General features: G+C 40.2%; 1 protein-coding gene across 2 annotated transcripts in view; it reads left to right on the top strand.

Moving 5' to 3' along the window:
* The window catches only part of EGFLAM (EGF like, fibronectin type III and laminin G domains), a 76,612-nt gene that overhangs the window by 21,698 nt on the left and 41,422 nt on the right, over positions 1-13,492 (top strand). For both annotated transcript variants that reach the window (XM_054283439.1, XM_054283438.1), the window contains exons 5-7: positions 1,365-1,482; positions 1,730-1,865; positions 8,236-8,402. In XM_054283439.1, coding sequence (XP_054139414.1) covers positions 1,365-1,482; positions 1,730-1,865; positions 8,236-8,402 — 421 coding nt within the window. The remainder of the gene's footprint in view (positions 1-1,364; positions 1,483-1,729; positions 1,866-8,235; positions 8,403-13,492) is intronic.

The raw sequence follows: 13,492 nt of genomic DNA, 5'->3' as shown, positions 1-13,492 counted from the left end.
GGACAGTTACTATTCCAGCATTGTTATCATCTCAGATTCATCTCAGTCCTGTCCAGATCATTTGAGCAGATCAAGGGTGAATGATGGAAAAACAAGATAGTGGTCAAGTGATCCATGTTAATAGGAAATCAGTGTTGGACCTCCAAAACCAGGTCCACAGAAATGACAGATGGCAGGGTGTTGCTGAACAATGTTGTAGTAATAATGTAAGTTCCCCAAAGAGTAGAGAGGAAGTGGATTTTTCCAAAAGACCATCAAAAGGAAATTTAGCAGTTAGTAAGATTTTGGGATTGTTTACTATTTTAATGCAACTGGAAGTGCAGATTTGTTCCAATATGAAGAAAAGTGAGAACTCTACATTTTCAAATACACTTTGACTAATGTGTTTAACATCAGAGAATGAAACCCAGAAGAATAATAGCTGTAAAACAGGTTTTTTGTAAGTGCTTATTTTTCACACCATAACAGTCTGTGGTATAGAACCTGATATTTCTCTTTCCTTGTATATGCTGTCAAAATTCATAAGTCTGGGATTAACATAGACATTCCAGGTAGGCTGCAGGTAAAGAATACTCAGTTGCTGTACACATGTATGTACTCTCCATTAAAGATCAGATCTAAATGTCTGATGCCGATCCATGTGATGTGAAGCAGTCAGTGATGAAATGTAATGTTTTGGTGATGTTTTCTATTTTCTGGGAGATTTGAACAGGCTCCTCTGAAGAGTATTCATCAGCCCAAGCTCTCCACATGGAGCTGAGTGCTGTCTCCTTTACGGTAGTTGTCTGTGGGTTAATCTTTTTGTGTTTATGGCAGAAGGACAAATAAGGGAAATGCTTGCTTCAGGTCAAGGCTGTTAGCTGAGCTCATAAAATTGTGAGAGATGATGGGATAGGGCTCTGCTCCGTGAGAAATTAAGGATCATCAGTTCACACTGCATCAAATTGCTTCGCTCTCAGGAGGTTTTATGGCCTCTGAATTTAAAAGAGAAATAAAAACAAACAAGAAAAAAAAAAGAGGAAAACACACCAGACTGATACCAAATGCTAGCAGTTGGCTCAACAGAGGAAATAATATGTGCCTTTGACTTCACCATGCATTGGATATAAAATGCAAATATCTGCAACCTTATGAGTTATGCTGAGAAATGGGTCCAGGTCGACCTTGTGGATTTCCCTGGGGCGAAGCTGCAGCTTGAGAGGAAACATGATTCTATTTGTGTTTGTTGTTTCTGAGCTGTACTGGGCAGGGGACAATCTCCCATGGAGAGTACAGGGAAAACACCATGAAAGACCCCTGGGTCCCAGCTCACAGCACACACAGAAGTGCTGTCACAACGTGCTTTTCTGCTCTTGACTTGGCAGGATGTTGTTATTGGTGACCTGAAGCCGGGCACTGCGCACCGCGTTAGCGTTGGAGCGTACAGCTGGGCAGGGAAAGGACGGCCCAGCATGCCCAGGGAGGTGACAACTTTACCCCAAGGTAACTCTGTCTGCAGGGCTCTGCTGCACAGCTGGCAGGGCACATGCCTGTAGCACGCACACTTGACCTCTGTCGTGTGCAGCATCATGGTATTTCACTGGTACTTTTCCACACATGTAGGGTTTTAGAGGGGCAATTGCGTGAGGGGAGAAGCCTATGAATTTGATTGCTAAGTCAGTGTGTGTTGGGTGTTGTGTGCAGCAACCCAGCTGCTTCTCTAATGCTGCTCCTTTGCACTTCTTCTTAGATAAGTGCATGCCTCCTGGGCCACCCTATCAGCCCCAGATCGTGGTGGTTTCTGATTCAGAAGTTGCGTTGTCCTGGAAGCCTGGAGTGAGTGAAGGAAGTTCTCCCATCCAGTACTACATGGTGGAGTTTATCAGGCAAGTTTGCTAGTGGAGTCTGAATTTCAGTGTTTGAGCACTATAGTGTTTTGGGGTTTTTTTTAACCTCAACTGCGCTGTTCAACTGCATATAGATATGATTTATTTACTTTGTATTGTATGCTTAGTTTTCCTCTCAGTGTGTGTTGAATTACCATGGAAATTTAAAGACAAAACCAGAAAGGATCCAATTTGTTATAAAATCACCAATAAGTTGTACTTTCTGATGGAAAAAAAAATAAGGTCTGATTTGATCTGTTTCCTCTCACAGCGGCCTGGATTAATGAAGTTTAAGTTTCTCCTGTTATCAAATGCTGTCAAATCATGCTGAGAAAAGGATGTTTGGCAGAGTGGTTTCCCTGGGCTGCTTTAGAAAATAATCTGAGGACTGGAAATTCAGTGTGTTTGACAGTTTTACCTGACAAAGTTATAATATCATAGAAATATCAGTTTTGGAAGGGATCATCCAGCCCAATCATCAACCCAACACTGTAGCCCCTAAAGGAATAAATCACATAATTCAGTGCCAGACCCAGACACCTCTTGAACATGAAGTTGTTTTGTCTTGATTTTGCAGAATTTAGACTTGCTTTGTTATGCTAATGCTAATCAAGTTTACATGAAAAGTTGATCTCTCTGTTTAGATCTGGGGGAAAAGTGGGGTGTTGGTGCAGTGCTTTTTTTGTTCTTTTATGATGAACTCTTAAAATTCTCAACAATAGAACTGAACTGTCAGAAGTTTCCAGTCAAATTGGTTTTATAAACTGCATAAAAAGGGCCAGGAGGAGGTGATTGTATCTGCAAGCATGAACAAGTATTTGTACTTGACTGTTCATATGCGTGTGTGAGCTAATATCTGCATACAAATCTATTTATTTGTCTTCGTGTTTACCCTTACAGTGAATGTAAAATTCACCCTTTTAATCCTTTGAGCAAATACTTGATTAGAGGTTGTAGTTGAGGTTCCTGGAAAAGAGAGAATTGATTCTTAAACTACTCAAATGTGTAAAAGGTCAAAAAAAATTGTTCTTAAGGAAAACATAGTAATTTTTTAAAAAGAATTGTTGTTGTTAGAACACACAGGAAGAACTTGATTTTCAAAGTATGGGTACAATCTAGAAGATATTGATATAGCAAAAAGAATAGCAAAAAGATATTGATATAGCAAAAAGAATACCCAGACCGAAAACCTACTTGTTAACTGGTGCACTTTGTTGGGCTGAAAGCCCCCACATTTAGCTGGAGGCCATCCAATATTCAGTGCACTGCGAGGCAGGACATGAGAGCTGAAGATCCTTATCTCCTTTGTGTAATGTCTGCTGTAGATCTACAGTGAAATTTCTTCAATATCTATTTTTGAACACAATTTTTATCTGAGCTTTTTGCTCTCTCTCCATCTATTCTCTCTCATTTACTCAGTTGATGGAGAAGGGATTTTGTTGCCTTCTCATTTACTGCACAGTGGAACCTGGAGGCTTATGTAAACTTCTTCATAGCACCAGGAGCCTGCTAATGGAAGAAGTGGGCACCATCATCTCTATCTGACACACCAAAAGTGCACCCTTGAATGTTTTTGTTCAGCCAGGGAGTGGAAAGCTGCTGTTTAGGTCAAAAGATGCAAGTGATTGAAATTTCAGTGTTTCATTGGCTTTAGACTTTGGGAAAGAATTTGCTAACAGCAAAATGTTTTGATTACATTGTTTAGTTTGAGGTTTAAAGCTAAGTTGAAAGTGCCTTTGTTAATCTTGGGATTATGCTCTCTTAGCCTTGGAAACTTGGTTGTATATTTGGAGTAAGTTCAATGAGCCATAAGCCCTAATGGCAGCTAAAGGTAAACATTTAACTTTAAGCTTCGTTGTCTTTTGCTGCATATAGTTTTAATTACTATAAAATGTATTATCATGAGTTAAAGCCAGTAAATTAAAGCCAGTAAATTTAGTCTTACCATTGTAAGACTAAAACAAATCAGTTCAAGTAAATTAGAATTAGGTCCTCTAATGTCAAAGAAATACACCATTATCCTGTGATTTTGCAAAATTAATAACTTTCTAATGCAAATCTGTACTTTTTCTTGGGCACTGCACAAATGCCTAAACACTCTGACATTATTTAAGCAATTTTCATCTCCTTAGAATTAACTTTATGATTTTAACCATAGGAAAAACATGCTAGGACAAAGCACTCCTCTCAATTGCTCAGCTATGATACTGGTGAAATTCATTGCATTCATGAAAACTCAGTATATTAATTGTTTTGAGATACAGGAATCTAATCAGAACCAGAGCTAGCTGATATGGTGCTTTATTTAAGCTCTTGCCTAAGGGACTTCCCTTGGCACCCAAGGAAGTAGTTGGTTCAGTACAGGCAGTGGAGGGTAGCAGACAGCTTCAGGTAAAAGATGAGCTGAGCTAATTCAGACTCTACTGTGCTGCTGACTAACAGAGATCACAATCCCACTTGTCTAAATGCTGGAAGCCTGGAGGGAGACTGTAGGATTCATTCTTCACTGGATAGTTATAAGGGAATAAAACAGATATATATATATATATATGTCTGTGCGACTTTTTAGGCTCAGTGTAAATATTCTATTGGTTAATGGTGAAAAGTATTTAATGAAAAATTACATTATTATGGAAGTCTCTAAAGTGAGACCCCAGACTTAAGCATATGAGCTTAGGTGTTTTTCCTAAAGATGCTATGCAAAATTAATTCTTAAAAATGTCTTGGATATTTTCACTCAAATACTCAAATTTTTAATCAGTTAAATGCCTACATGATCTTTTAAACTTGGTGATTAACTTACCTGAATTTTTATAGCCACATAGCAGCTACAGAACCACAAGTGTTTAGCAGCACATGCCCTAAAACAATCAGGTCACTTTCTTTTCATCTCATTGGTATGTAGATGAAATCAAAAGCTTTTAATATTAATCTTGGCATGCAAAGGAAATTTTTCAGTATCTTGGTAGTGACATGAAACTTCTGCTGCAATGAACTAGTCAGGTTCTGCTGATAAAACTGGGAGATTTATTAGTATTCAGATGTTAGGGTGGTGCAGATTCAGCATAGTGTTGTGCACAGATTTCTTGATTAGTTTGAAGCCTTCCCTCTCCCTCCCAGAAAATTCTACCCCTGAATCCATTCCCTGCTGAACTGTCTCTGGCACTGCACTGAACCAGACAGTCATTGTTTGCTTTTGTTTGCAAAGAACCTGAAACAACAGATCTGACCGGGGAGACACCTCCCAGTGTCTAGGAAAAAATACTTTTAATACTGTTTCCCTGATTATTGGATGAAACAGGCATATTTGACTCAGAATATAGCTCACTGCTTGTGAGATTAACTCCTTGAAGGAGAAGGTAACTGATGAAGAAGGAGGAGTGAAAGATATTAGGGAGGAAGTGCTTAACAATATTATATTGTATCAGAAGAATATCTAACAGGAAAAAAAGTTACCAAAATTGTTCACTTTTCCTTTCCTCACAGATGGCCTGGCATATCAGTTGATCTATTTTTCACAAAGTGTCACAGTAATGTGAAATAATAATAGTTACTAAAAATAATATGTTATAGTGCAGTATATTATACAAGACATTTTTCCATCGCAAATGATGATGTATTGTACTTGTCATCATATTTATTATTTGCTGGAATACTTTTTAAAACCACTATAAGATGAATTTTCCCCTTGAGATGAGTACAAATACAGCATGGAAGAACAATCAGAAACGTTAGAAAAATTGGATTGCTAGGGGGTGCCTCACACTTAAATAATTTCCAGGTGATTTTAAAAGGAAGTTCAAGTGACTATAAAATTGCTGCTCTCTGCATCAGAAAGAATTACCTTCTTGGATTGAATCAGTTCCCAAGTTACAACATAAAGCAATAATCCAAAATTTTGGGTACATTTGTCATGGAATTCTGCCCTTGGTTTATACCCATCCAGTCTTATTTGCTTTAGCCATATATTTATTATCTTAAAACCACCATGACTTGTGTCAGATTTTTTTCCTGCATATCATTTATGTGTTGGAGATGCAGAGCTGCATCAAGAGCAGGCAATGTCCATGGAAGGTGTCTGATTTCCCCAGTCACAGATACAGTGCTTGGAGCTGCCCTGCAAGGTGCTGTCCCTTGTGTTGGGGAATGTACTGCTGCAGAAAAATGGGAAAAGTGGTATCAGAATGAGCCCTTCCAGTGTAAAAGTTGACAACACATTGAAATAAAACATAAAGAAAAGGAACATGAAGACAGTTTTCAACAAAATGTTCCCATCTCAGGGAACATGGGAGCTGGCTTGCCCTGGATGCACTCACCAGCTGAATTTGTGTTCCCTTCCCCATCTGTTTGCCATGTTTTCATCTCATACTGTTTTGTTCACACACGGAGCATTCTGGAGAAGTAGCAAAGGTCAAGTGATAAATCTCCCTCTTTCCCTCTCCTTCAGCTGCAGATCCTTACATGTTTGCAGGCATTTCCTTTATTATAAACTTCTGCAGAAGGAAATGTTGGGAGGGACAGTCAGTGTGTTTGAAGCCTAGCCTGCTGTTTGTGTTATCTCCAAATCTTTTCAGGGTGCAGTGCCTCCTTTGGGTCCCTTCATCAAAGGTGTGTTGTTTCCACTTGGGCGGACACACGGGCAAGGTCTGTTGCAAAGAGGCAGCTCTTGAGCTAGCAGGAATTCCTTGGATGGGAATTAAAACCAAAAAATGATGTGTACAGGAAAATTGAAAACACTACTAAGCGAGCCTTTGGAAGGAGGCAGTGTTAACAGCTTTCATTTGGGAAACACTATATATTTTCATTTTGGCCCAGGCATCAAAAGCTCAGAGAAGGGAAACAATGGAAGAGTAGCCAAAATAAATGCTCTCTGTCTACCAGGAAATGGTGGTGAAGGGTGACTTAAGATGGTCTGTTTAGCTATCACTACATCTTGTACGTTTGTCTGATTTTGTTTTTATATTTAGTGAGACAATGAAATACTCATGTCCTGTGTGCCACTGTGCACTTGAGACAGGCAGCTGGGAACTGCTGCTTTGCCACTGCATTTGCCATGCTGGCACAAAGCAATGGACTTCAGTAATCAATAAATCCTGTATTGACCACTAAAAGAAAACATAAATTAACTTCGGCATTTCCTTCCAGCTGAAAATAAACAAATACAAAATGCCTGCCTTGTGCTATAATTTTTAATTTGAAGACTGTTGGAGACATTTGCAGCTAGTCCTGTGTAAACACTGGTAGATTCAGGGTGCACTTGGAGGTTATTTCCTGTAATAAATATTGCAAGGACACTGGAATAATTTTCTCTGCAAGCTATTTCTGTCCTTATTTTACTTTCATAAACTTTAATTTTAATATTTTGGGTGGCCTAGAGTGAATGTTTACATTACTCTGTTGTTTGTATTTGTTTAGCTTCTTATTTTGTTCTCTCTTTGATAAGAAGAGGCCACTTTTGGAGAGAGTGGAAATGGTGTGAAAACTTCAGAGTACTTGAAGTTGCCCACCCCTTTACAATGTGCCTGTATGCATGAACTTAGAACACTTGATAACAAACTGCCATGTGAATGATTATACTGGTTTCACTTGAAATATAATGGCACCTAGAGAAGTACTTATTGGCAGCTGGCTTGCAGTATGAATTGGGAGTTAACCAGGCATTGTCCAAAAGCAGCTATAGGAATGTTGTTACAAAGTCTGGGCACACAGGCCATGTTCTGTGCATTTTTGTTCTGTGGGTTTTGTGGGTTGTCTGTGTGGGGTTTTTTGGTGGTATTGTTTGGGCTTTTTTGGTTTGGGTTGCTTTTTTTTGTCTGTTTGTTTTTCTGAAGAGAAGACTTTGGATCTGTATGTTCCTATGTAAGTGGATTAACCTGATTACTTGGGAGATCAAATGTTGGATTCTCATCTTGCTAATGCTTGTGTATGTTTGAAGGGACTTACTGACTTATTGGCATTAGAACACAAACTCTTAAGAAATAAATCAAGACCTTTCCCTCTATTGCAAACTATTGCTTTATATAGCCACGTAGGGAGGCGGGAACTGTGGGTAAGAGACCCTCACCTGAAAACTATGAATCCAAAATCCACAAACCAGATAAACTTAACTAGATTTGTCAGTTGTTCCTTGATTTTATAAGCAAAATCTGAGTAACTGTGTTTGTATGATTATACAGTTTTGACATCACAGGCTTCACAGCTTGGTAACGATGGGTTGCACAGTCTGATCCTTTAAGAGTGAAGGGTTTCGGTGATGATTTAGTAGACTTCTGTCTCATGTATTAGTGTATTTCCTGGAAAAGTATAAATGCAGCTAATTTATACAGCCAGCTTTAATTATTCAAGATCTGGTCTTTGTTTGATCCTCAAGGCCAGACCTTGACAGCAACTGGACGGTAATAAGAGAGCAGATCCAGATGGAGTCCATGGTTCTCAAAGGACTTCTCCCAAACACCAAGTATCAGTTTGCCATCCGAGCAGCAAACTCCTTTGGATCCAGCGCCGCCAGTGCGCCAAGCGACGTCATCCGCACATTCAGTGAGTACAGATACCTTTTTGTCATTAAAGCCGAACAAAAATGAAGTGTATCTGCAAATAAAGTGTATCTGGGGCAGCTGTGGAGGCCTGCTGGTGGAAAGAGTTGCTCTCCAGGCACAGTCACCTCCATTCTGACACCGCTCAGTCCTGACTGAGGAGCATGCTGCAAGCACCCTGTGAAAGACCAGCCATGAGCAAAGAGCTGAAAAGACCCAGGCAGCATCACTCTTGTGCCATTTCTTTGCTCTGGAGGTCACTGACAGGTATTTTTGGATCACTACTTTCTGAATTTTGTGCTGGCTTCATGCAGTACTAATAATTGAATATCAAGGGGAGAAATGAGAGACACAAGTCTATTGTTCATTTTTTCTATTCTTTGAAGCTGAACCTTATATATTACATTTATAATTTCAGCAACTCAGAGAGATCAAATCAAACTTGTACAGTTTTCTGAGGAGTAAGACTCTTAACTAATAAACGCAGTCATGAAAATAATTATATAAGGGAATAAGCACCCCTTTTTGATCAGAAGCTGCATAGCAAAAATATGAGGTGAACCTGCCAACATATCAAATTGTTAAATATTATATTTACATTTGTGTAGCAATATAGACCATGCACACTGCAGTAAGTGTTGGTCCAGTTGCTGCTGGGCTTCTTCAGCAGCAACTGAGGCAATTCTCTGCCACTACCAGTGTCTCTGTAGGCTGACTTTAAGGGGCTATTTCTCCTCATCACACCCAAATTCATAGCTTGTATGTGAGAATCCCAACCACGACAACATAGAGCATATTGGGAATCACACAAATCACATCTTCTAACAGCAAAAAACCCAATGTCACAAAGAGAAACAGTGTAGGAAACACAGCCAAAGCCAGCAGGGTATGGGGACTAACTGAGCTATATCATTAATGTTCCAAACTTTTTCTATACAAATGCGTGTCAGTACTTTTAAGTTTAAGTGCCTTTTTTTTCCTTTTCTCACTCTCTCAATTGCAAACCATCTCTAATTAACTAGTGAAAATGAGCAGCAATTATTCAGGTAGGACTGTGAGCTCTGCAAGGAAAGTTTGCATGCTGCAAAAACACAAACAACATGCTTAGTGATCCACCAGGTAAACCTGATAAAGATTTATTTCTGAACTGCCTCTCTGTTGTGGAATCCCTTTTCTCATTGACTCTAATATGGAAGTTTCCATTCCTTTTGTCCCTCTGTCATAAATTCAGTTACTTGAACAGTTTGCCTGTAGTTTGCTATGGCTGCTGAGCTCATAAGTTTGACTTCTGAAGTAAATGTTTGTGAAAACCTTGTGCAGTGTACTCTGGAGTTCCTTGGCCCATGGATCCTCCAGGGTCAACTCCTGCTGCCTCAGGCACACGTGTGCTTCCTGGTATCTTGTTTATCTTTGGATGCTAGCAGCTGCATCCTTTGGTCAGAAAAGATAAAGTGTTTAGCTCTGTTAATAAGGGTGGAATCATCCTCATGCTGTGCTTATTACTGCAGTACTCCAGGGAAAGCACTTTGCCTTGGAAGCTGCTTGTTCTGCAGAGGCCTGCCAAGATGTCTCTAGAACATGGGTTTCTGTCATTAGAGCTTGGAATCAAATTCACATCTGCTGTGCATAAGCATTGACTTCTAGAGAGGTTCATAAGGGACATTAGCTTGAATCTCTATGCCTGGATCAGATCTGAAAATTCAGTATATTATGCATTTTGCACTGCTCTTTGATTGGACTTAAATGTCTGTGCTGGCCCAGGGTAGGCACATTGGTGCTGCAGTGGCTGAGAGGTTCATTTCCCTGCTCCAAGGGCCTGGCAGTGCTTGGCAGAGACCCTCATGAGCAGGCAGGGCTCCTGCAGGGCAGGGCCATGCCATGTCCGTGATGTGCTCCAGCCCTGCTCCAGGCTACTTGTACTTGGGGCTACTGTGGTGCTCTGGACCCTTTGGCAAATGTTGTTCTTTTGTCAGTATACTATTTGAAAATAGGCTTAAAAGCTACATATAGCCACTACCCATGAAAACCTGCAGTATCTTCTGGATACCTGTTGTCACAACAACCAGATTTGTGCAGAGCAAGAAGTGTTGCTCAGAAGTGTCAGGGAGGCATGCCTTTAGAAATAAATTATTTTGTTTTCTGAAGGGAGGAGTGCAGCTGAGATGATAGTCTAGCTGATAGCAGCTCTCACTTGTCTTTACTTGTGGTGTCTGTGTAGGAGACTGACTTGATGTTAGCCAGATACACAAGTACTCTGCATATTACTAGAAAAGCTAAACTTTAATGAAGAAAATTTTTCTTCATTAAAGCTGTGTGTAGCCTGAACATTTATTTTTTCCCAAAACATTAAGAACCTCTGAAGAATGATTTAATGCACAAGTTTCAGAAAAAAAAAACAGGAACAGAAAAAAACTCCAAACTACACACTGTGCTCAAGGGCATCCAATTAAAACTCACTCCTAATTCACATTATGTATCTGAAGGTACCCTCCTGCTTCTAGCATCCAGAAAGCCCAGAATTTTGGTCCAGTTAATCACTCACTTCAGCTGCTCAGGAGTTAGTGTTCAGCAGATTTGAGGTCCTCAAAGTTTTGTGGTTTTCATCAGTCACTGGAGGAGGGCATGTGCCATTCACAGATACCTGATAGTCCCCGGGGGCTGGCTCAGGTGGCACCAGCTGCTTGAGTGTCTCAAAGTGCCAGCCAGTGCCCTCTTTGTCACCTGCGAGTTTGAAAAGGTTCCAGACAGGTGGTATCTCTGAAACTGAAGCACCTTTTTTCTTCAGAATGCACATCATAAGAATTACCACCTTCATTATTACTGTGATTCCTTCTTCTACCTAAGCAGTGAAACATGCCACATGCCACAGATTTTTGATGCTATTTTCGGTCTGCCTATGTATTCTTCAGAAATTCCTGAAATGTCTTAGAAAGCTGGCAGAAGTTATGTCTGACTCCTTTGCATTACATTTAGCTCACATGGTGCTGGCACTAAGGTCCTTAGTGTGTTTGGATTTTAAAAATTTGCAGATTTACACTTGTGTGCTGGATTTTTTATGCATGACTTGATATAAGTAGTGCTTTTCTGCTGTTTGTTTTAATTGATTAACAAATTCCCAACATTACCTCAAACACAGAGGACCCTCAGGGTCCATGATGTCTTGCACAAGTTCTCTTGCAGCTCTTGCAGGCAGGCTGAGGCAGAGATGAGTCCATGCTACTTGGGGATGTTTTCTGTTGAGGTTTATCTCATTCTCATAGGTAGTTCACTCATTTTGTTTTTAAAATGGGGGTGGATTTGCAGTACTCTTGACTGCATTGTTTCAGGTCAGCATAGGAAAACATCGTCTTGATTTGCTCCACTAAAGGGATGCTGACAGTTTCACCTAATGTGACAGAGCTCCCAAGGCCCTTGAAAATAGAACATGTGGCCTTGATTATAAGCAGTTACCCCCTTACCTACTAAAAAATGCCTGCTTCGTTAATTGCTCCATTTTCAGAGAGTAAAGAGAGGGCAAGTTTCCCCAAGGGTTCTCATTTATTTGTGATTTGGTTTCATTAATTTTTTTTCTAGAGGGAAATGATGCAATAAATCAATTTTTTGTTGCCTTTCTTAATTACAGTTGCACATTGTGGGTGTTTCACCTACATGGTTGTTGGGATTTTGTTTTGTAAAATCTTTCAAAATGTCATGGACAATTCACTGGAAAACAAAAGATTGCACATACTCAGTTTAGAAACAACAAAATAAACGGTCCCAAAGAATGAAACAAAAAAAATGTCATCACCTGCAATGCTTAAATACCCTTCATCTCCTCGGGAAACAGATGGGGTTTGCACTGTGCCTGCAAGGTCGCCAGCCTTGGGCTTTACCAGACCAACAGAGGAAGTGTCTCCTGTTAAAAATACCCTCCTACTTGTCTCCACAACAAACGTGACAGAAGTGCCTGCTCAAGCAGGGCACATCCCTTCCTCTGCTCCTGGCTGCCACTGCCAGGATCACACAGAGCAGGGCATTGCCACAGATGCTTATATATTCTGCATGGAGCTTGAATGTGTCAGCTGAGGCTCAGGCACAAAAAAAAGGGGCAGTCTCTGGGGCCCAAACCTTGATTTAAATGGTGGTGGTGTGTCCTGGAGATAGTAAAGGGAGAAGGTTTTCCACAGAACTGTTTCCCACACATGTCCGGAGAATTTACAAAAGCAGCGTTGGTACTTGTAGGGACAGTGACAAAAAGCAAGAGACAGGCCAAGCGATATGCAGGGTCACACTGTGAGTCACTGAAAGGCATAAAATGTGTTTTAAAATGTTCCTGATGTATTTTGGATTAAGACCTGTGTGGGATTCTGGATGAAGCCAGTGAGTCTGTTAACACTTCCATTCAATCTGTCTGTGTTACAGTGCCCCCTGTTCTACCTCCTACACTCTCTCAGGTCTCTTCATCAGAATGATGATGGCAACCTAATTAGCAAAACAAAAGTTTTTTCTGGCTTTATATTTGTTTTGAGAAGGATTTCTTTAGTATAACTTAATCCCTAATTATTTGGAAAGAAGATGTCTAAAGTTCATGACCCCCAGAAGTTCCTCAATTATTTGTAAAACAGGATTATAGGACCTGGTAAAAGGTCTTACTCAGACTTCATCTCCTTGTACACTGGAACACTGATTTACTTAAATATATCCTGCTTATAATCTCTGCAGTCATTGTTTTGGTATTTGCAGAGTACCACTTTGCTTAATTGTCCCTGATTTACCACCCATTACGAGATGAGTTCTCCAGGAGAGCAACACAGTGCACTTAAGAGATAGGCTGATGTCATGGTTTATCTACAAAAAGTCCTGTTAATTTCTCTGCATCCTGTTTTGTAGTTATATTGCACCACATCACATGTGGCTATCATGTTATGTCCAGTGAGCGATGACCAAATGTAGGGAAGAACAAGGCAGCTGAGAAGCCAGTGGTCTGACACCTCATCAGTCCTGTGTATACTCACCTGTGGAAGTCCAGACATGGTCAGGAGTGAGTGCACCCACTAGCTGCATTGCTACCAAGTGCATTGCATGTTACCAAAACTGCTCACACATCAGCAGGTA

This window comes from Melozone crissalis, unplaced genomic scaffold (genome assembly GCF_028551555.1).
Source record: "Melozone crissalis strain CALT ecotype California unplaced genomic scaffold, PUWL_Pcris_2 ptg000036l_1, whole genome shotgun sequence".
NCBI lineage: Eukaryota > Metazoa > Chordata > Aves > Passeriformes > Passerellidae > Melozone > Melozone crissalis.
The sequence above is the reverse complement of the archived record's forward strand: the minus strand, read 5'-3'. Positions and strand labels throughout refer to the sequence as shown.